This window comes from Neophocaena asiaeorientalis, unplaced genomic scaffold, assembly GCF_003031525.2.
Source record: "Neophocaena asiaeorientalis asiaeorientalis breed wild unplaced genomic scaffold, Neophocaena_asiaeorientalis_V1.1 scaffold131, whole genome shotgun sequence".
Classification (NCBI taxonomy): Eukaryota; Metazoa; Chordata; class Mammalia; order Artiodactyla; family Phocoenidae; genus Neophocaena; species Neophocaena asiaeorientalis.
The window spans coordinates 1,552,620-1,576,722 of record NW_020173201.1 but is presented as its reverse complement, the minus strand read 5'-3'; the positions used below and the strand labels follow the sequence as shown (position 1 = coordinate 1,576,722).

Genomic DNA, 24,103 nt, shown 5'->3' with positions numbered 1-24,103 from the left:
TTGTCTTCTGTCGTTTTAAATGATTCAGTTGTGAACCTATGGGAGCTGGACCAGGAGACAAATTTCTGTCACCGGACCACACATGAACTCATCCCTCCCCCTGAGACTAAAGCTTTGTTCCTAGGTCAAGTTTACTGAGCTTAGAGTAAGGGCTTGCCCAGGTGGTTCCAGTAGTTCACCTGATGTGTCCAGATCCCTGTAAATGCTGTGTGTGGTCTCAAGCTGGGCTCCCCACTTCAAAAATATATTTAAAACTGAAGAGACTCTTGAGAGGAGAGTGAGCACATCTATTGTGTTAGTATATCTCTGGCTCTAACTGTTTTGGTTCCATGATACATGAAGAAACCTGAGGACTGTTTTGGGGTTTTTTGTTTGTTTTTTCTATATTGAGGATTTTTTTTTTTCTGTATTGAGCCTTCTATGGCTGTTTGTAGGAAAAGAAATGTCAGTTCATACTTTATTTTTTAAGAAAATTTTCACAAATGCATTTTTCTTCCTGTTGCTTCCTGGGAGACATTCAAGTGAAGGCTACAGATTAACATTGGAAAGAAAGACCAATTTTCTAGGCTTGGGGTCAGGAACCCAGTACAAGGAAGTTTATAGGAGGCCAGTTTTTGGCCTCTTCCTGGATGGAAACGGCGGAGCATAAACGGGACCACCCTCTCCCGAATTCCATCGTTAGTAGCAAATGAGATGTTCTGCTCTTGCGTCTCTTCATGACCATCTTAGAACAATGCAGAAGTTTGCTGGATCTTTGGTGTGATGACAGGAGAGAATACAGAGGAGACCTGCACCTCCCCTCAGAGGACAGACAATCCCTACCCAGGAAGGCAGCTCATCCACTTTGCTTCCTGCTCCGGAACATACGGGGTAATTTTGACAGCCTTCAAATCTGGATGGAAGTTTTGTTTGTTTGTTTTTGTTTTGTTTTTAAATGAAAAAGTTGATTGTTTATATATGTATAGGTAGGTTTTACAAATTTTTAAAAGGCATTTAATAAAAGTTAAATGTGCGGTCCACCCTCTGTAGAACTTCATCCTTTTCTTCCAGACACTCTTTTCCACTGTGGAATTTGTGAGCTGTGCTAGCCAGAAGAGCAGCAGTGTAAAAAAAAAAAGGGCAATTTTTACTCATTGGTGGTTAGAGGGGGAGGGTGCAGCTCTTTAAAAATGTCCGAATTCAGTCTTTCTCCATTTCTGAAACTGCCTTCTCTTCTCCGCAGTGTCTTCATATAATCATCCTCATGCCCCACCCCATACCCCCTTGCCCCGCCAGGATTCTGCATTCCATCTCAGCCACTCCCCTAGCCAATGAACCTGCTCACCACTTATTTCAAGGTAATGTGGGAAAGCTGTATTTCTTAAGATAGAGTATTAGGTCTTGCTGGAAAAAAATATCTAAACTTTGAAAAATATTATGTCTGACATTTCAGAACTGGCTGTAAAACTCTAGTCTCTTTAGATAACACGTACTGTTCTCCTATAATGTGTTTGTCTTTAGCAGTTACCAGTTTGGAACCAAGACTTTTAAGCTGTCCTTTCCCCTCTGATTGACATCAGAGGAGAAGGGCATTCCATTCCTATAAATTATTGAAAATAATTTATAAAGAGAGAATTTCATAAATGGAGTATAAAAAAAGAATGAGGCACAGAGATAAACATCTTCAGTGTTCAAATGGCTTATATATGTAGTAAAGGCAAGGCTAGAACTTATTTTCTGAGAAGTAAACCCCTAGTAAGGTGGCAGATAAAATACAAGATTTCCAGTTAAATTTGAATTTTAGATAAACAACAAATAATTTTTTAGTATAACTATGGCCCAAATATTGCACGGGACATACTGTACTTTTATTTGTTAAATCCGGCAACTCTAACAAAAGTTTTCAGTATGGTTTCAGCACAATTTCAATCAATTAATATTTTCTGAGCACTTTCTGCCCAATGGTTAGGCTCAGAGGTGGCCTCAGGCAGGCCTTGGGTGTGTGTCTTTCACCATTGTACCCACAGCTTCTAGCACAGTCTTTGGCATATAGTTAGTGCTCAATGAATATTTTTTGAAAAAATTAATCAAAGGAATAAAAGAAATCTAGAATATGATGAATTTATGACCTGTGCAACCTAGGTAGGAACAAAAGCTCACATATATAACAAGCTAATGTGACTAATGCTATCTTATTTTGGATTTTAACTAGTTAATTTACTTACTAGACTAGCTCATTTATGTAAAGGATCCAGATTCTGAATATGTGAAAGTTTACTCCCACTTCGAAAAGAAGTGATAACCGAACAGGAGATTTAACAACAGTCTTATCTAAATTTAATGCAGTCTTCTTAATTATCTATTTAAAACTGCCCTACTGGACATATTGCTACCTATCTTCTTTCACATACACTTTTGTTCTAATGTTCTAATCAAATAAGTCATGTATCTGTAATACATTTATTCCTGACAGGATTGAATTTGATCAAGAGGAAAACGAATGTGTACTACTAGTCAGGTATAACATTGAGCCATACTATAAAGTAGAAATTATTGATCTGTATTGTTTCTCCAAGGAATTTATAACTCTTTATAACACTTTCATTTATAATAGCACTAAATAAAAAAGTTGATTAACGTAATATTTTTCCAGTGTAAAAATTAGGCATATGGAAATTCTTATTGTTCATTGTTAGTTTCACTCTTTTGCAAAATATAATGATATAACACACAAGAAAATTTAATATAATCATAAATTCAGATCTCAGGATTGTAAGGACCTTAAGTATATTATTTATAATTGAAGCTATATATTATTCTCTCCTCTTTTTTTTTTTAAAAAATATTTATTTATTTATTTATTTATTTGGCTGTGCTGGGTCTTAGTTGTGGCATGTGGATCTTCATTGTGGCATGCAGGCTCCTTTAGTTATGGCATGTGGGCTTCTTTAGTTGCAGCATGCAGGATCTAGTCCCTGACCAGAGATCGAACCCGGACCCCCTGCATTAGGAATGCGGAGTCTTACCCACTGGACCACCAGAGAAGTCCCTTCTCTCTCTTCTTCAGAAGAAAAACCTGAAGAACTATAGAAATTTGCAAGCAACAAAAAACCAACCACTCTTATTTATTCAGACTTCCTTGTGAGACTGACTGAAACAACAGTCTATTTATCTCACTTGCTTGAAGTTGTACTCAATTGAATTATACATTCAATCCTACCAGTTGTGTCCAAGCAATAGTATAACCAGAAAAAGTTGGAGTTCCAATTGAAAGAAAAGACTGATAAATTTAACTATATTAAAAAAAAAAGTATGGCAAGCAACACCATAAACAAAGTTATAAATAACACCATTCACAAAGTCAAAGTACAAAGAGCCAGTGGAAAGATTTCCTAATATATAAAGAGTTCCTATAAATCAATGAGAAAAAGACCAACAATGCAATAGAAAAATGGGGAAAGGGTACGAATGAGAGTTTGAAAAATAAAGAAAGAAAGAAAATACAAACAGTCCTAAACATAACAAAAGGTGTACAACATCACTCATAATAACAGAAATTCAAACGAAAATCATATTGAAATACCATTTTCATCTCTCAAATTGGAAGAAATCCAAAAGTCTTGATAATGTACTCTGTGGCAATGCCATCGGGAACCTGGAACTCCCATGTATTGCTGGTGAAAGTATAGATTGGTATAATCTGTAGAGAATGATTTGATTATATGGGTCAATATCACAAATGCCCATACTGATTGACCTAGTAATCTCACTTCTAAGAATTACTCTCATAGACATATATTCACAAGTGAGAAATCAAGGTAATTCATTATTGCATTGTTTGTAGTGGTACAAAGTTGGAAGCCTTTGAAATTTCTATTAAAAGGGAGCTAGTTAAATAAATTATGGTATATCCATACAATGGAACAATATGCAGGCATAAAATGAATAAGAAAACTCTCTGCATCGATGTGGAAAGATCTGCCAACATAGATCTGAAACAGCAAGGTGTGTAATAGTGTGGAAAGAAGGGTTAAACAAATAGTATATACATGTTTTAAAATTTACTTCTATTTGTATAAATAAACTGACAGGACATACAAGAAACTAATAAAAGTGCTGACACGTTTTCAGAGGTAGGGAGGGTGGAGATGGGGCAAATGGGTGATGGGCGTGAAAGCAAGACTCTTCTGTATACCTTTTTGTATGTATATATTTAAAGTTTGTGAGTCATGTAGCTATTACTTATTTAACAACTAAATAATAAGAAAGAGAATGGCATTGCATCGGCCCAGAAGCAAGAGACAGCTTAAACTCTGAGGGGAACTTCAGGGATTCAGACTGACACCTGTGTGTAGAGTATGAAAATGGAGAGTGTGAGCGATGAGAGGAAAAGACGCAGGAGGTGCCACGGAGGAGGCCTGATCACTGAACTGTGTCAGAGCTGGCAGGTGGGAAGGAGTCAAACCGGGGGAGCAAAGGTGATTTCTAAGTCTTAGAATGAACAAACTCCCTGCAGAGGAGGGAGCCCAGGAATGGATCTGGGGAAGGGCCCAGGTGATTTCTAGGAGCCAGATCTAAGTAGAAAGGAGTGGAGGTCGGGACTATATGTAATGAGATAAGCAAGACGCACGTCTTCTAGAGCCCAGACTGTATCCTCTGGGGTGTGGGGTAGGGAAGGCTTCTTCTAGGCAGCATTTATGCATTCTCGTGCTTTGTCAGCCAGCCCCAAACACATCTTTACCAAGAAGCCATGGTAACTTCCAACAACTTATTTGCCCCCTGTGGTCTTATTTCTAAACTGTGCTTTTAAGATCCCCAAAGATTGCTCGACCTGGAATAAGAAGACTTGGATTTGAGACCCTGAGTGACCAGCCGTTTTGACCTTGGGTAAAACACTTTGAACCTCACAGTGTTGAACCTCAGTTTTGCCATCTGTGAAATAGACATGCAGAGACAAGCCATAGTCTGCTGTGTTTTGTGAAGCTCAGGTGCAGCTTTAGAAACTCTAAGGTTTCTGTGACAGGTAAGGGACCGATTACTGGCACTATTTTTGTCTATGCTTCAGTCAATAGACACAGCTGCGCATTCTGTACCTAGATAAGATGGCCATGCATGGTTTGCTCTGTGCTGAGTTCGAAAGAGCAGGGCATGAGGAGGTTTCACAGCTGGAAAATGAAGGAGAATGCCCTGGAATTTTGAGGGAAATCATATTTCTTTCTACACTACATGTTTCAGGGAAGACTGAACAGAGGGAAGCACTGGGGCAGTCTTCATAATTTTAAGTATCATCATCCACTTTATTATTATTATAACTATTTTATTAGTAAGTGAACTATTTTAATTATCATTAATAACAACTATTTGTCTCATTTTAGCTGACATTTAGTGAGGGCTTAACTACTGGCCAGGCCCTGTGCTGTTTTATGTACATTTTCTTATTTAATCCTCATACGACTTCACTAAGGCAGAAAATGTTATGAAAACAATTCTACAAAAGAAGGAATGGAATGGTTAAGTAATTTGCTCAAGGGCACGCAGCTGGCACCAGAAGAACCACGATGCCCTACCAGTCACTCTGACGTGGAACCCATGTTAACCTTTATGCCGTTCTGCTTCTTTAAGGGAATATACATCCAGTTGAGGGTGGGAGCAAGAGTGTCTGTCTTTCTGCACTGTGAGTTTTATTCATATTGTTAAATTCATCAGACAATACTAACAGGTTTGGCTGCCTCCAAATCTGTAACTCAGCCAAGGTTTTGAAAAAATGTTTGACATTCTTATCACCCAATCTTACCACCTGCGCAGCCATGTTCTTCCAAGTCTATCTCAGTCCCGACCCTCTACCTTGGCCCATAATACACATTTGAATAACGAATCAAATTTTGTGAACTATCATGGGAATGAAAAATTAGTCTGAGTAAAAATACTTAACATTCATTCAGTAAATTCTAAACTCCTATGATATTCTAGGTACATGGATTCCAAGACAAATGTGGATAGAGCAGACTGGCAAGTTCCCAATCTGGTGAAGTGGACAGACATGTCAGTAAATACAATAGTCCCTCCTTATCCGCTGTTTCACTTTCCGCAGTTTCAGTTTCCCGAGTTGAACCATCGTGTGAAAATATTACATGGAAAATTCCAGAAATAAACAAGTTACAAGTTTTAAACTGTGCACTGTTCTGAGTAGCATGGTAAAATCTTCCACTGTCCCGCTCCATCCCGTCTAGGATGTGAATCATTCCTTTGTCCAGCATGTCCATGCAGTATAAGCTACCTGCCAATTAATATAGGAAAACGCATAGTATGTATAGGGTTCAGTACTATCTGCTGTTTCAGGCATCCACTGGGGGTCTTGGAATGTATTCCCTGCAAATCAGGGGGGACTACTGTGACCATAATTAACATAAGTTCTCTAGTATCGTTAGTGTCTCCTAGATTTGCCTGAGCATTAAAGTCACCTGAGGCATTTTCGAAACGACTACAGGTTCTTGGGCCCTACCCCAGACCAAATGAATCAGAATCTCTTGGGGAGAGTCCCGGGAATCTGTGTTTTTAACAAATACCCTCTCAGAGTCTTACATCAGAGTCTTAAGTAAGTTTGGGAAATGAACTATCAGTAGAAACAGGATACTGTGGGGTCAGAGGAAGAAGCTAAGTCTGTCTGTGGGTGGGGAAATTAGCCAAAGGCTCACGGCAATGTTTATGCCACACCTTCGTGAGTGAGTAAGAGACAAATCGAGAGAAGGGCACTCCAAGCAAGGAAAATGTGGGTGAAAGCACAGAAGAACGGCGTGGCGGGGGCTTGTTCTGGACTGGTGCATGGGGTTCAAGGCCACGAAGGGCAGTAGATAAAGTTGGAAAAGGAGGTCATGGCGCCAAATTGACGTCTCTGGACTTTACCATAGAAGCCAAAGGATTTTAAGCAAGAGAATTTTACTCTGGTGGCAAAGGAGAGAATAGCTTGAGAGAGATGAGGAGTCCAGTTTGAAGGCTGTCAGGGAGGTTCTCGTGAGTGATTAGCTAGCAACAGTGAGATGATTCGAGAGGTATCTCTTAGCTAAAATTGACAGGACTCAGTGATAGATTGATTTTTTTTTTAATGCGGGAGGGTGCAGTAGGATGTCTCCTAGCTTAAATAATAGATAGATTTGTGGGCCATTACAAATGATGATGAATATGGGAAAAGGAGTAAGGGGTGATGACAAGAAAATGAATTCTTGTCGATGCTGAGTTTCAGTGGCTCTGGGTGACTATACCTGCTAGGCATTTAAATATTGATATTTGGGGCTTCCCTGGTGGCGCAGTGGTTGAGAGTCCGCCTGCCGATGCAGGGGACACGGGTTCATGCCCCGGTCCGGGAAGATCCCACATGCCATGGAGCGGCTGGGCCCGTGAGCCATGGCTGCTGAGCCTGCGCATCCGGAGCCTGTGCTCCGCGACGGGAGAGGCCACAGCAGTGAGAGGCCCGCGTACCGCAAAAAAATAAATAAATATATATATATTGATACTGATATTTGAAGATAGAGATTTTGCACTCCATAGCATATTAATAGTAGACAAAGCCTTGGGAACAGGTGAGAGTCACTAAGGGATGTGTAGGGGAAGAGTGGAAGGGCGCTGGAGAAGAACCCTGATATCTAAGGGATGTGGAGGAGGCGTGTGTGAAGGAGCCTCTGGAGGAGACGTGAGAAGGCAGAAAGGCATAGGGATAGAATAATATCTTGGAAGCTAAGGAAAGAGGGAGTTTTCCAGAAAAGAGTGGTCAGTGGGATAAAATGGAAGGGAGACATTGTTTTACGGATTCGTGGCCTCTCAGTTTCTGCTCCCAGTGCCTTGATTTGGCAACTCTAGTACAGGTTCTACATGAATCTCCAATCTAAGGACTGAGTATGTAACTGACAGGGTGTTTTGTATAGCTTAAATTCTTAAGAGAACCTCACTGATTCAGCCCGTGCATTGGTTGCACTTGGATCCATGCAGTACAAGCAGCGATGTCTGGGGAAAGTAGTTGGGGAGGTTGAGTCTGTAGCTGTGCCCAGGCAGACTCACTAAGTAGAGTATGCAGGGGAAAGAGATCAAGTCAGATAAACACTGAAGATCTTGTCAGTGCCGATCGTTATGGTGACTACTGATTAGGCGCTGTTTTAAACACTTTACGTGCAGTAATTTAATCTGTTTGAACCTACTGCGGGGCATAGAAGTCATACTGCAATGGATTAGAGTCCTTTACTCCTAATAATGACAGTGAGTCTTGAGAAAGGCATTAATCTGGTTCTTTCACAATTGCCCTTTGCTTTGTGCTTCTTTACAGAGGCAGAAGCCTTCTCTGGGTCCACTCTTTTTTTTTTTTTTAATTGAAGTATAGTTGATTTACAGTGTTGTGTTAGTTTCAGGGGTACAGCAAAGTGATATATATATATATATATAGATATATAGATATATAAATAATCTTTTTCAGATTTTTGTTTCAGGGGTACAGCAAAGTGATATATATATATATATATATAGATAGATAGATAGATAGATATATAAATAATCTTTTTCAGATTCTTTTCCCATATAGGTGAGTATACTTCCCTGTGCTATAAGTAGGTCTTTGTTTCTGGGTCCGTGCTTAATGATCAAATGGAAGACTGCCTTCTGATCTTATTTCCTTTTCCTGAGTTCTCTTAATTGAATCATGAAAATATTACACATAAAAAGAAGTCTTTGAGCTGGGCAGATATGACCACATGACGTTCTATGAGTCAGTTTACTCCAGAGCTTGATGGGTTTAAGTGACCTTTCTTATCCTTAGGAATCTGCCTCGCTGTGAACCAAGAATATAGGCAATGTAGCAGATGAAGTTTTAATCTGATTTTTTTTGAACAGAGAGTAAACAATGTTTCCATGTAACAGCCTTTTGATGTAAACATTTCATAATGGTGATTTCAGGCCATTTCAAGCTGATGGGCTCTTTTAGTTCACAATAATATACATTTTATTTGCCTGTCTCTGGATTGTTTATGTTATATTTGTGAAGGAAAAAACAGTGAAATAATCCATGTGAGGATGTGCTCACAGAGGATGTGGTTCATTTAACTTATTCAAGCAATGCATTAAATAAGTGTCCAGTTCTGTATTCTATTGGATTTAAGTGTTAATGACTTAGATTTCAGCACTAACTGAAATATGTTAGGTCCCATCAGCTTAATTGATTCTCAAAAAATATGGGAAACTCACCAGAACTATAATCACAAATCGTTTTACACAGTTCCTTGATGCAAATTTCAAAGAATATTTTACAAATGCATTTGTGAATGGGAGTTCTGTTTATTATAAGGTTTGGACTGCTTTGGCTGTTTTCTGTAGTGATGGCTGTGAGAAGACTTAGGACATGGCAGGTCTCACTTTAAGAAGGGGGTAACCTTCTGCAGGATACAAAATTAATGCACAGAAATTTCTGGCATTCCTATACACTAATGATGAAAAATCAGAAAGAGAAATTAAGGAAACAATCCCATTTACCATCGCAACAAAAAGAATAAAATACCCAGGAATAAACCTGCCTAAGGAAGTGAAAGACTTGTACTCAGAAAACTATAAAACACTGATGAAAGGAATCAAAGATGACATAAACAGATGGAGAAGAATCAACTGTGAAAATGACTGTACTACCCAAAGCAATCTACAGATTCAGTGCAATCCCTATCAAACTACCAATGGCATTCTTCACAGAATTAGAACAAAAAATCTTACAATTCATATGGAAACACAAAAGACACTGAATAGCCAAAGCAATCTTGAGAAAGAAAAATGGTGTTGGAGGAATCAGGCTACCTGACTTCAGACTATACTACAAAGCTACAGTAATGAAGACAGTACAGTACTGGCACAAAAACAGAAATGTAGATCAATGGTACAGGATAGAATGCCCAGAGATAAACCCATGCACATATGGTCACCTAATTTAAGACAAAGGAGGCGAGAACATACAATGGAGAAAAAACAGCCTCTTCAATAAGTGGTGCTAGGAAAAGTGGACAGCTACATGTAAAAGAATGAAATTAAAACACTACCTAACACCATACACAAAAAAAAACTCCAAATGGATTAAAAACCTAAATTAAGACTGGCCACTGTAAAACTCTTAGAGGAAAACATAGGAAAAACACTCTTCAGAGCACAGGGAGATCAGCTCTGTGCTTTGTGATGACCTAGAGGGGTGGGATAGGGAGGGTGGGAGGGAGGCTCAAGAGGGAGAGGATATGGGGACATGTGTATGCATATGGCTGATTCACTTTGGTGTACAACAGAAACTAACACAGTATCGTGAAGCAATTATACTCCGGTAAAGATCTATTAAAAAAAAAAAAGAAGTGGGTTATCTTCTTAGCCATAAAGGTGGCTGTAACCACAGTTTAGAATATGTCATTTTATTGAGTAGTGATACTAAAGCATATGTGCTGATGAGGACCAGAGTTTGTTTAAGGATATCCACATCTGTCAATCAGCCAGCAAAATATTTATTAAACTTCTATTATTCATTCAACAAGTGTTTACTGAATACTTAATGAAGTCCAGCTATGTCACATTTGCTTGCTCTTTTTAATCCTTGCAGCAGTTAACAAGAATTATAATCCCACAATTTGGGGAGACTTAGAGAGGTTAGACTTAACTCATTCAAGGTTTTAGTGGAGTCAGAAGTTGAATTGACTCTAAACTGTCCAGCCTCAAAATCTATATTATTTCCTCTTAGCTGGGCCCTGTTGGGAAATCAAAGCTGTATAAGCTACGGCCCCCACCATGTAGGGTTGACAGTGAAGTCTAAACTACAAGTCTCTAAGTCTATAAAACATTAGATATAAGTCTAAAATATCCAGGATCTAATGGGGACAGGAGTTCAGCAGAGAGGCATCAAGGAAGGTATTTTGAACCCACGGCGTTTGTGCTGCTTGTTTGTTTTGACCACACCATGCGGCTTCCAGGATCTCAGTTCCCTGACCTGGGGTTGAACCCGGGCCATGGCAATGAAAGCCCAGGATCCTAACCAATAGGCCACCAGGAAACACTCTGTGCTGCTTGAAGAACAGGCAGTGTGTGGTTAGGTGGAGGGTATGAAGAGATTCTTCCAGATAGGATGGGCTGAATGAGAAAAGGTGCAAAGCCAGAATGAGCTGTGTTCAAAACCTCCTGCTTGGAATAGAAGTTCTGCAGCCGAGAGTAGAAAAGGTTATCGAAAAGGTCGCTGGAGCCTGCAAATGAAGGGCCTTAAATTCCAATCTAAGAATTAGGACTTTATTCTGTGTAAGGACTTCATTCAATGGGGAGCCATTGAAAGTTTTGAATATAAAAATAACATGATTAAAAGGTGTTTTAGAAAATTTGTCTGATTGTCAGTTGGAAGAGGAAGTGAGAGAACTAAAGATTATTAAAGGGGTTCTGAGCCAAGGGATGGATGTGATGAATGCTTTACAACCTTGGGGAGACCAGGACGAGCAAGATTCACGGGGGACAGTGCTGAGGAATAAGGTTCAAAAAGCCAGGCCAGGGCTTCCCTGGTGGCGCAGTAGTTGAGAGTCCGCCTGCCGATGCAGGGGACACGGGTTCGTGCCCCGGTCCGGGAAGATCCCACATGCCACGGAGCGGCTGGGCCCGTGAGCCATGGCCGCTGAGCCTGCGCGTCCGAAGCCTGTGCTCCGCAACGGGAGAGGCCACAGCAGTGAGAGGTCCGCATACCGCCAAAAAAAACCAAAACAAAAAGCCGGGCCAAGCCACGGGGATAGTTATTCATGGCAGTGGAGGGCGGTCCAGCCAAGAGGATACTCCAAATTATGGTCAAGAAGACAAGCAAAGGTCACAGCTGGAGAAGGAGTTCATAGCATCCGGAGGGCTGAGGAGTGAAATGTGATTATATATGAGAAGCAAGCCAGGAGGACCTGGAGCAAGTTCTGTTGAAGAGGGTGACACAGATGAGGCCGTTGGTTCTGGACTAAGACTGAAGACCATCTGGAGGCCTGCTTACCACATAATGGGGAAATAGGCCTGAGCACTAAAGTGGAAGTCATGGTAAGGGTCTAGGTCAGGGTGTGAACAGTGGAAACTGGAAGTAAGATCCTTATATGAGAGATAGATACTGTGAAGAAAAACAGGACCTGTAGATGGATGATACATAATTAGAGAGGAATGAGAGCAGTGACTCCTATAAGCCCTCAGAGTCATTTTAAGAACAAGTCATATTCCAGAGATTATCTTGGAAATGAGTTATGCAGGCCTTGGAAAAGTTTCATCAAGAACCTTTCTCGGGCTTCCCTGGTGGCGCAGTGGTTTAGAGTCCGCCTGCCGAGGCAGGGGACACGGGTTCGTGCCCCGGTCCAGGAAGATCCCACGTGCTGCCGAGTGGCTAGGCCCATGAGCCATGGCCTCTGAGCCTGCGCGTCCGGAGCCTGTGCTCCGCAATGGGAGAGGCCACAACAGTGAGAGGCCCGCGTACCGCAAAAAAAAAAAAGAACCTTTCTCCATCAGGAAATGGTTTTTTAAAACTGTCAGTCTAATGTGCCAGGAATATTGCTACCCCCGGTATAACCATGGAATCTAAACTTCCCCTGTCCTCACTCACCCTCTTTCCACCTGCTTCTCAGTGCAGGTGTGAGCTGTCCCCACCCAAATTGCTGAAGGAGGCTTTTGGGTCCAGGTGTGAAGATTTGTGAGCATCTGTGGGTGTGTGAACCCCTCTCCTGGGGGTCCTGAGAAGGAACTCCACACACATACACCCCCAACTTCCAGCCACATATTCCTCCATCCTGAGTCCACTCTAGGACAGTTGCAACTTCCGGATTCTTTGGTCCAAAAATATTAACTCTTTTACCCTGCAATAAACTTCATCTAATAGCTTCTCTTCCACTTTCCTGCTTCTGAAGCAAAAAACAGCCATTTTGAGGGGTTTTTTTTCCTCCCCTAAGGAGTTTCAGATCTCCTTTTTCCTCCTCCTTTTTTATGTTATTTACTCACATCCCTCCATATGGAAGATTAAGGGCTACACGTGTCATAACAGGAGGTTTGGGGACATAAGGAGGGCAGAAAGAGGCTGAAAGAGAATTAATTCACCTCCATTTTGGAGGGACAAAAGGGACTCAGAAGAGGGCACTGCTAGGTTTCACCAGTTTCCTCTAAAACCAAAATCTTTCTTTCTTGTAATATTTTAGAATGTCGCCATAAACAATGTGGGTATGTCACAACTTATCTATGTGTTTAACTCTTATCAATGTCTTATCTATTTATCTTTCTGTCCTTCCTCTTTACTCCATGGTGTGCTTATAAAAGGATTTCTCAAATAACTCCAAGTAATTTTAATCCTTAAATTAGAAGTAAAATAATAGAGTCAGTGATTTTAAGAAATATGATCAGGAAGATAAAGAATCCAGCAGTGCAGAAGCCAAGGTGATTATAAAGTATTTTATTTATTGCCAAATCTTGTAAAAATGCACTCTTAAAAAATAGACTTTATTTTTTAGAACAGTTTTAGATTTATGGAAACAATTGAGAAGATGATACAGAATTCCCATGTATCCTGCACTTAGGTTACACTGTTACTAATTTTAGTGTGGCACATTTGTTACAATTAAGGAACTGAAGACACATTATCATTAACTGAAGTCCATACTTTTTTCAGATTTCCTTAATTTTTATCAAATATTTTTTTCTGTTCCAGGATCCCATCCCACATTGCATTTAGTTGTCATGTCTCCTTAAGCTCCTCTTGACAGTGACAGCTTCTCAGACTGTCGTTGTTTTTGATGACCTTCACGCTTTGGAGGAGTACTGATCAGGTATTTGGTAGAATGCCCCTTTCTTGGAGTTGGCGTGGTGTTTTTCTCACGGTGAATGGGAGGTGACATAACGTGGTTGTTACGTCAAATATGATGTCAGGCCAGAGCAGGGATCCTGCCTGGTCCGCCCAGTGTGCTCCCTGCCCGATTGGCAACTCCTAACAATTGTATCCCTCATGGCGCAGGCCTTTCTCTGTCCCCGCGGCGTTGAGGGGGCGTCGAGAGGGCGACAAGGGGGTGGTGTTGGCGCCCGGGCTCCTGGGTTCACTGGGTCCGGCATATAGATATATATAATTTAGAATGGGATTAATGTTATTTCCTCTGTAACCTGTTTTCGCATTTGGGCATACAGCATGATATAGTCTGAGGCCAGTAAATACAGATGTGCATATTCAGCATATGGATATGCCATAAGCTATTTAATTGATGGAAGTTTTGGTGGCTTCTATTTTAAATAATATTATTATGAACATCTTTAGGTAATGATTCCTTTTTCTGTATTATGATGTTGAGGTTCTTTGAGAATTAGCGAGACTAGCAGGGGAAATCATAGTGAGGCGTTGCATGTTCTCAACAAGACTTGACTAATTTTATTTCCATGGAAAAATGTGTTTTAAACTAAAGTTGAAAAAAACACTTTTAAAGAAAGAGCTTTTTTTTTTTTTTTGCCACATAGCTTGGCAGGATCTTAGTTCCCTGACCAGAGATCGAACCTGGGCCCTGGCAGTGAAAGCACCCAGTTCTAACCACTGGACCGCCAGGGAATTCCCAAGAAAGAGCTTTTTATCTTCAGAATTTTAAAACATATTACAGAGCAACAACTATCAGTACCATAGGTGTCCACACTAAAAGTAGAAAAATTCTGTAGAAATATGTAAGAATACATAACTTATAAATACATAAGAATTATAAATATATAAGAATTCTAGAAATAGATTCAAGCTACTAAAAGATTTTCAAAGTAATAGGGAAATGAGTTATAACATATTTTGAGATCACTGGATAATAATGATGGAAAAGAAATAAAATTGACCCATGTAATCACATGACACATTATTAAAATGTCAGATGTATCCAAATAAATAGAATAGTTTAATCATAGTTTAATCATATCAAAATAGAGGTCTAAAGAACATATTTGGCTCAGCTATGATGAATGATCAAATGGAAGACATCAAAGACAACAGGAATATTTTTATATATTCTTAAAATACCTTTTAATATGATATAACATATTACATATAATATATGTGCTATATAATAAAGTGTATATCAAAAGGAAAGTGAACAAAAAGTGTATATTATAATTAATAAAATTTTTACTATACAAAATACAGAAAAAAGTACCAATATGCTTTTGGCTGCACCACACAGCATACAGGATCTTAGTTCCCCAACCAGGGATGGAACCCGTGCCCCCTGCAGTGGAAGCTCAGAGTCGTAACCACTGGACTGCCAGGGAATCCGCCCATGATACATTTTTAAAAAGTGGATGAGGTCATTGCTTAGACTGTCCTTACTTAATACCAAAAGAGACAAACACACAAATATCATAAGTAACTTACAACATGGAAAAATACATATTCTTACTAGTAACTAAATAGGTACGAAGTAATCTAGGGGGAAAAAAACATTAAAACTGCAAACATAACAAGTTAGTTGGAATATTTAGAAACAGGTATATTGTGGTAGCCTGGTAACTTGGCTCTGTCCTTCTGGAAAATGAACTGGCAATACATAATAAGACTTAACGAAAGTTTATAACTTCTCATACTCAGTTGTTTCACTTTGGTCTATAGACCCCAAGGAAATACTCTGAAAGGAAATAAATATAAATAGATATTTGTAATGATAAAACATTTGAAGCTACTCAGGTTAAGTAATGAAAATGAAGTAAGAATGATCTTTTGATTATTTACATTTTTATGTAGTATCAAAAGCCATGATATGCGTGATATCATTTAGTCCTCAATGAGGAAGCTGTGACACAGAGGTCCCACAGCTGGGACTGGAAACAAGGAGTTCTGTCTGGGCAGGAGTAAGACCTGCACTTGGAGTCAGGAAGCCTGGCGGTGTGTTCTGCGTCGTGCAGGTGTGGGACTTCAGCCAGTAGTTTGAGGATCTGCAAATGGGTCACAATGCACAGTTTCCTTAGCTCCCAGGCTTTGAACAATAAGTGACATAATGCCTGTGAGAGTGGAGCTCCTACCAGGAGCCTGAGAGGGTGATTACTGAGGTTGCTGCTTTCTGCAAGCAAACCTTTAAATGAATCTTCAAACTGCACACCGAGGTCAGGGAGGTTTGGGACACTTTTAATTAGCAAGACAGCAATGAAACCGTAGCCCAACAGCAGTGAGGCCAAGTTCAAAGGCAACAGCAGAGTTGTCATTAGAGAAGGAAAGTGGATTTGTTTGCACTGAGGGGGAGGCAGGAGGATGTAGAGGGAATTCAAATCCACTTGTTTGTTTGTTTATTTTAATTAATTAATTTATTTTTGGCTGCGTTCGGTCCTCGTTGTTGCCCGCAGGCTTTCTCTAGTTGTGGCGAGCATACTCTTTGTTACGGCGCGTGCGCTTCTCATTGTGGTGGCTTCTCTTGTTGTGGAGCACGCAGGCTTCAGTAGTTGTGGCTCACAGGCTCTAGAGCGCAGGCTTAGTAGTTGGGGTGCACAGGCTTAGTTGCTCCGCGGCATGTGGGATCTTCTCGGATCAGGGCTCGAACCCGTGTCCCCTGCATTGGGCAGGCGGATTCTTAATCACTGTGCCACCGGGGAAGTCCCACTTACTTGTTTTTGATTGAAGACATTAGGCACACATCAAAAACCTTTGAGCACTGAGGAACTCGTAAACTCACCTGCGCTCTCCAGCTTCCTCATTCCTCCAGCGCCCTCTCTTTCATAAGCCTACTCACTGTAGCACAGGCTCTGCTTTGGCTCCAAGGGTGCCCCGCCCTGCCATGAAATCATCTGAAGTCTTTTCCCCATGTAGCATCTTTTCTTCTAGTCACACAACACCAAGGCCTGCCGTGACCTAGCCTATCCCACCCTGAGTTCCAGAAGCTCCTTCATACTCCCCTTTAAGCATCTCCGATGGGAGTGAGGAGTAGATCTGGCAGAGATACTCACTGCAACCCTGGGCTGGGTGATAAAGTCCCATCTTTAATAGCTCATGAGGCTAACCTGGGGCAAAGGCCATCCTCATGCCGGTGACTAAGCATTCATGACTGAGACAGCCAGCAGGAGAGCAGTTAGTGTGGGGTGGGTAGAACAAGGAGGCTTCAAACTGGTGCACCTTGGAGAGGCATGTTACTGGCTGGGCTTTGAGTCAAAGAAAATGATAATCAGAACGGCAACAACATCCTCCTCTGCTCCTGTGCGTGCGTGCGTGTGCGTGTGCGTGTGTGTGTGTGATGCTTCACCCCTACAAAATTGCTTTCCTATCCATTGTCTGACTTGATCATGACCCCCCCGCACCCCGCACCTTCCCAGAATTTCCTTAGAGTGGACCTAAGCCTTAGAACACTTCTAAATCTGGGTGGCTTAGGCCTCAAACTACCATGATGTCTCCAGAGTAGATTAATGCCTCCTGGGCCTCATAAGCCTCAACATCTTACCTTGTCATGTATTTTCTTTGATACTTTATATAGAAAATTATTTAATCCATTCAGCAGCCCTGTGAGGAAACTATTCTTAGCCCCATTTTACAGAACAGGAAATGGAGGATTGACGATGTTTATCACTTGCCCAGGGTCACTGAGCAAGTAGGTTAGGAAGAGGGTTTCCAACCCCTATTTGCTTGACGCCAAAACCCATCCTCATGTGACTCCTGGGAGTTTTTCTGGGTCAGTGACCTGGAAGAAGGTAGGGATTTTTGCATTTTGTTCCCTTAGGAACCCAGAATAGAAGTATGCCACCAACTTTGTGGTTTCTGGGCCACTTCCGGTTAAATGTCAGTGTTAGACGAGGTGCCGAGGACGTCTCTGTGCTCCTTTTCTGCTCACAGGGAGGCATTTGCTCTTTAACATGTGCTTTGCTTTCCATAGAGAGAATCCTTTTTCTGACAGCCACTTTCTTTCCGAAGCTTAGAACACCATATACTCTTAAGAAGGAAGGAAGGGTTTCAACAAGGAAAAGAAAAGTTTCCGCCTGCCTCACCCCTTTGCAGTTCAAATATCCTTCAAAACATCTGCTTCTATTTTATTTGTTTGCCTTTTGGAGGAAATCAAGGGTAAATTTGAGATAAATAAGAAGCAAAATACCTTCCCGAAACAAACAAAAAAGCCCCAGTACTTGGCCATCTGAAAAGATTTCATTTGTTTGTTTAAAACATTGTTGGAGTGATAGAAAATCTGGACAAACACCCATGATTAAGATGCAGTTAATAAAAACCAAAAGTTCAGAGATTAACTATTACATACTGTAAGAGAGTAGTTCCTTCCTGTGGACTCTGATGTTTTTGGAAAACCAAGTGCTTGTTGGGGAGGCAATTAACAAGATCATAACAAAGTTTCCACAGAAGACTAGCAAAGCTTGGAGTTTATTCTGGATCTCAGCCTCTAGGGAGAACGAACAGCCCAAAGAGAGAGAAAAAACCCATCTCTGTGGACGAATTAAGCACCGGTGGGCATTCACGTGCACAGGTGGGCAGCAGCCCCTTAAGTCATACGCGCGCTGTGATGGGATCCGAGCCCTTTTCCACAAACGCAGCTGTGCTGAACAATATCATTCCACCATCTGAATCTTTTTTCATTTTTTTGGCTGCATTGGGTCTTTGTTGTTGCTCGCAGGCTTTCCCTAGTTGCTGGGGGTGGGGGGCTTCTCATTTCAGTGGCTTCTCTTGTTGCGGAGCACAGGCTCTAGGCTCACGGGCTTCAGTAGTTGTGGCACACGAGCTCATTAGTTGCGGCTCGTGGGCTCTAGAGCGCAGGCTTAGTAGTTGTGGGGCACGGGCTTAGTTGCTCCACGGCATGTGAGATCTTACCAGACCAGGGATCGAACCCATGTCCCCTGCATGGCAGGTAGATTCTTAACCAATGCACCACCAGGGAAGTCCCCCACCATCTGAATCTTATTAGGTATTTTCGTATTTGCTTAGTTTTTTTTTTTTTAATGGTTCTTTTTTTGCATGTGGTAAAATTTACATGTAACGAAATACCCATCTTAAGTGTACATTCCCTGAGTTCCGGCAAATGCAAACACCTATGTACCTCAAACCGTTATCAGGACGTACAGCATTGCCATCACCCAGAGGCAACTGCTGTTCTGACTTTGCAAATTAGTTTTCCCTGATGGGGGATGTCATATAAATGGAATACATGTAGTTTTTTTGGGTAAGACTTCTTTGACTCAGCAAAATGTTTTCATTTATTATCATCCTCGTTGCATATATCAGCAGCTCATTCCTTTTTATTGCTGACTGGTATTCCGTTAGAAGAGTATTCTATAATCTGGGTGTTTTGTTTCGTTGTTGTTATCTATTTTCCTATTTGATGGACCCTTGGTTATTTACAGTTTTTGTCCAAAAAAGTTGCTAATCATATTCTTGTACGAGTCCTTCTGTGGGTATAAGTTTTCATTTCTCTTGAGTTAATGTCTATGAATGCAACTGCTGAGTCCTAAGGGAAGTAAATGTTCGGCTTTACAAGAAACTGCCAGGTTTTTTTCTGAGATGGTTGGACCACTTTACACCTCCACTATCAACATATGAGAGCACGTGGGCTTCCCTGGTGGCGCAGTGGTTAAAAAATCCACCTGCCAATGCAGGGGACATGGGTTCTAGCCCTGGTCCGGGAAGATCCCACATGCCACGGAGCACCTAAGCCCGTGCACCACCAACTACTGAGCCTGCGCTCTAGAGCCCGTGAGCCACAACTACTGAGCTGGCATGCTGCAACAACTGAAGCCCGCGCACCTAGAGCCTGTGCTTTGCAACAAAGGAAGCCACCGCAGTGAGAAGCCCGCGCACCGCAACGAAGAGTAGGCCCGGCTCAATGCAACTAGAGAAAGCCCACACACAGCAACAAAGACCCAATGCAACCAAAAATAAGTAAATAAATAAAATTAAATTAAAATTGAAAAACAAACAAAAACATATGAGAGCCCATCCTTGCTGACTTTAGATGTTATCAGTAGTGTCTCATTTTGGTTTTAATTTGCATTTCTCTCATGACTAGTGACATTGAGCCCTTCTTCATGTGCTTATGGGCCATTTGTGCATCTTCCTTTGTGAAGTGACTGTTCAAGTCTTTTGCCCATTTTTATAAAGCGGGCTGTCTCTTTATTATTGAGTTGCAGGTATTCTTTATATATCTTCATGTCAGAGGATGGAGGGAACACATAGTGCCCACTGAACTAAGAAGGCATCTTGAGACTGAAAAAAATGAGGCAGGCAACTCCATATAATCAATGGATCAGTTTATTATGGGGTAACTTACTCACAGGATGGGATCAGGATTGTGTCCACAACAATCCAGAAGCATTCACAGCTGTACTCCGTGCCACCGAGGGGCCATTGGGACAATTTTATATTAACCTAGAGTATGGGGGTAGGTACTTGGAAGCAGGACGTGCCTTTCTATGTCAAGACTTACGAACAGGTAATGAGTTTCGTGGGCATCAGGAATACGTCGGTGAAGGTTTTCGTCATTGGGGACTAACAGGGCATAGAGGAGAGGTCACCAGGTTCTAATGATTATTAAACAATATGTATTAACTACAAAGCCCTCGATGACAGAGAAGTGATTCACTTCACATTACAGTCCCTGGCAGGGTCAGCAGAAGAGCAGGAGAGACTGTTAACGGCCCAAGATGGCTTCAGTTATGCTAACAGCCATACACTTCATACAGTAGAGAGATATATGTCTGAGACCCACACTCTCCTCTGAGGGGCCCAGTTACTTGATCTTTTTGTCTGTATTTCCCCCTAAAATGTTGCCAGGAATTCTGCTTTGTTTAGTACTATATTTCCAGTGCCTAGTATGGCCCCTGGCACTTAGTAGGAGCTCATTTACATAAACATTTACTGAGAGAATCAATGAATGAACGGATGAACTGACTTGTGGGCCTGATATCCACACACAGTGTTCTTGAATTTAATGGCAGTGATTAACAAGGAAATGGAGAGAAAGAAAATGTTAATGTTTTCCTTGAGCCATAAAGTGTACTTGGCACAAAAGACCCAGGATACCTTCAGGGGATTTATTCACTCAGGGAAAAGATGGCTAGAATATCTCGTGGACTAGCCTCATTTGTCCCGCTTTATGAATCCTCTCGTGCAAGCCACCCCTGCTGTCTACTGTCCCGACCCCTTCCAAGTCTTGGGTTCTGACCAGGTTTGTTTGATGGATGATCAGAGCGTCTAGCCTTGGAGAGTTTTAGGTAACTTAACCCAGCCGATCCCAGCTTTCAACACCTACCTCTTGGTTCCCGCTGACACTGATAATGCTGTTCCCTGCCAGCTGGCCCCTTAGTTGGGCTCTGTGTCTCACTAGCAGGCCCACCCCATGGGTGTGCACTGCCTTTCTGAGCCCCCAAGGGCCAGCAGGGGGCTCCTTCCTCCTTGGTCTTGAAGTGGATTTCCTGGTGCTAATCCAGATGGCTCTCCTGCTGCAGCTGTACACTGAATAATCATTGTCAGCGTCCACATTTGTAGGGAACTTGGCCATTTACAGAGCATGTTCCCATCCATTATCTATATAAGCCTCCAAACAGTCCTATTTGTATTCCCCTTGATTTTTTTTTTCCCAAAGGAAAGGCATAAAGAGGTGATTTAATTTGCTCCAGAATGTAAGAGTTGCCCTCATGTGACCCAGAGTTTTCTAAGACTGTCTGGGTCTTGCTCAAAGAATATTGGAGCTTTTTTTTTTTTTTTTTTTTTAGCTCTGGTGGGTATACATGTACAGTGTTTAAAAGGCTTCCTAGATTTTTACATTTCAGCAACTTGGATTACATCTGTCATTAAACATTTAATTACCATACCAAAGACACACATGGGCAGTTCTTAACCTTTTTATTTTTATTTAACCATCATTATGGTTTCCCCTGACCCACCCCCTTCCCCTTTGGATCACATCTTCACATATTGTTTTTTTAAATGTCCACCACAAACTGTACTTATTGACTCATTTTACCTTTTTTTATTCATCAGACATGTACCTTCCTGTTTAGGGTCAGGCTCAGATAATCTGTGCCCTCATGGGGCTGATTTTATTACAGCCAAAATAAATACATTTGAGATTTGAGTTAACCTCCAAGACTAATAACTGGTACATTTCCATTTCTTCAGGCCTTTATGAAAGATTAAAAAGTTCATACACTGACCCTTGGGAAAGTGGACACAGATTTTAGTACTTGTGAAAAAGGAGTCCTATTTCGGGGATAAACTCTCAAGTTGCTGACGTCTATGTCTGGGTGGGAACAGGAGGGGTATAATGGCCTCTAACTCTTTGTTCTGTGATTGGAGCCTCTCCCAGCTCTCTAGAGAGGAGCTCAACCAGCCTCACCCTATTATTTCCTCAGCGGCTGGAGTATTTGGGCTATTTTCAGTTCATGCCCGTGGGACTCGGGAAGAACATGCATTTACTGAAACAGAGACATTCCCCTAACCATTACCTAAAGGTACACATTTTAATATGTCATGGAACCAGAACTTTTACATTGCATCAATAATTGCCTCATTCCAATTATACTTTCAAAGGGCAGTGATGGGCATGCTAAAGGCAGTGTCTGTTTCTAAATTAGTAGAGTTAATTAATGTTACTCTGTGTGCCCATTATAAAAAAAGGAGTTTCTGTTAGGGAAGACTATGTAATCTGTTATTTTATTATATGTATACACATGAGATTTGTTATTTTATTAATTGAATATGGTGCTTGCTCTTGTTTTGTAGGAGACCCAGCAGAAATCCACCAATGTTGTATATCAGGCACATCATGTGAGCAGGAATAAGAGAGGGCAGGTGGTTGGAACAAGGGGTGGATTCCGAGGATGCACCGTGTGGCTGACAGGTATGCTGTGTTGAGATCTATATATTTTTTAATGGAAAACTGATGGTGACACACAATTTTTAGGAAGATAGTGTCACTACATATTACATGTGTATTTCAACGTTAGAAGGAGACTGAGAGCTGTGATAGAAAGCTTGGGTGTTAGTCCTAACTCTACCCATCGGTGAGAAATAGGACTTCCATCAAGTCATGGAATGTCTCCAGTTCTGTTTTCACCTCTTTGGCAGGAAAGGATGGGACAAGTTGATTATGACATTCCCATTCAGCTCTAAGGAATTCTGTAGTTCTTAATTTCATGCCTAAACACATTTACTGGCAGTTATGAACGGGGCTCTCCTAATTTGACATCAAGCATTTGGCTGTCCATTAGAGATATTCTTTATTCTTTTCTGATGTTTTAATATTCTAGGGGGCTATTTTACTTATTTTAAAAAATTAAAATCTGTGCAAGAAGCAAAACTAATGTTTTCTGCATAGCTGAGTATTGTCCCTTGTGTATAAAAAAAGAACTCATTCCCACCGAGGTGACCAAATGAATCTCCCTTTTCTTGTGTTTATATAGCCCCAGAATGTCAAAGCTAAGGGTTAGTGACAGAACTGGAATTAGTCCTCAGCTGTTACCTTATACTCTGAATACAAGGTAGAGGAAGTTGATTCCTGGGAATGCAGGTCCGACATAGGCTGGACTCAAAAGAAAAAAACAGGTTCATTTCGTAGACATAATATTTCATATGGAGATGAACTCAGATGCAAAGATATGTTTATCCAGGTTGTGAAATCAACTCATGTGTTACTGTTTGCTCACAAATGCTGATTTATTCTAACCTGAAGATAGTTCTAGAAAACACAACAAGCGAGGACCTGCCTTGCGTCTTTTCTTGCTGTTCTGAGTCTTTCCTATTCCTGTCTAAAGTAGCCTCATTCTTCTCTTTCAAGTTATTTCCTAGTGCCTGTGGCACTTACCCTTGGTTTCCGGGTTTCATTCATCCCTGGAAGAACAACTTTCCCTGCTTCCAGGGTGAGGCTGGACAGAGGGCAAGGAGGCTGCTGTGTTCTAGAAGGCAGATTCACCTGCTGCAATTCCTGATATGCTTCCCCCGCTCCCTCTGAGAGACGTGACGTGCAGCAGTGAATAAAACAGCATGCTCCAGACGTTTCCCTCTTGCTATGTGTTTGCCTTCATGAGATGTTTTGCCTTCATGTGTTTGTCCAAATTTTGAATCAGGACATACCCACAGAGTCCATTTTTCTTTCTTTTTTTTTGCAGTACGCGGGCCTCTCACTGTTGTGGCGTTTCCTGTTGCGGAGCA

At 41.3% G+C, this 24,103-nt stretch overlaps 1 protein-coding gene across 3 annotated transcripts in view; it reads left to right on the top strand.

Annotated features, from left to right (window-relative positions):
- Positions 1 to 24,103, top strand: part of PAPSS2 (3'-phosphoadenosine 5'-phosphosulfate synthase 2) — an 80,825-nt gene that overhangs the window by 29,141 nt on the left and 27,581 nt on the right. For 2 of the 3 annotated variants that reach the window (XM_024744794.1, XM_024744795.1), the window contains exons 2-4: positions 1,223 to 1,337; positions 13,673 to 13,790; positions 22,676 to 22,793. In XM_024744794.1, the coding sequence (XP_024600562.1) occupies positions 13,758 to 13,790; positions 22,676 to 22,793 (151 nt within the window). In that variant the 5' untranslated portion in view covers positions 1,223 to 1,337; positions 13,673 to 13,757. The remainder of the gene's footprint in view (positions 1 to 1,222; positions 1,338 to 13,672; positions 13,791 to 22,675; positions 22,794 to 24,103) is intronic. The other variant, XM_024744796.1, reaches the window with a different exon arrangement.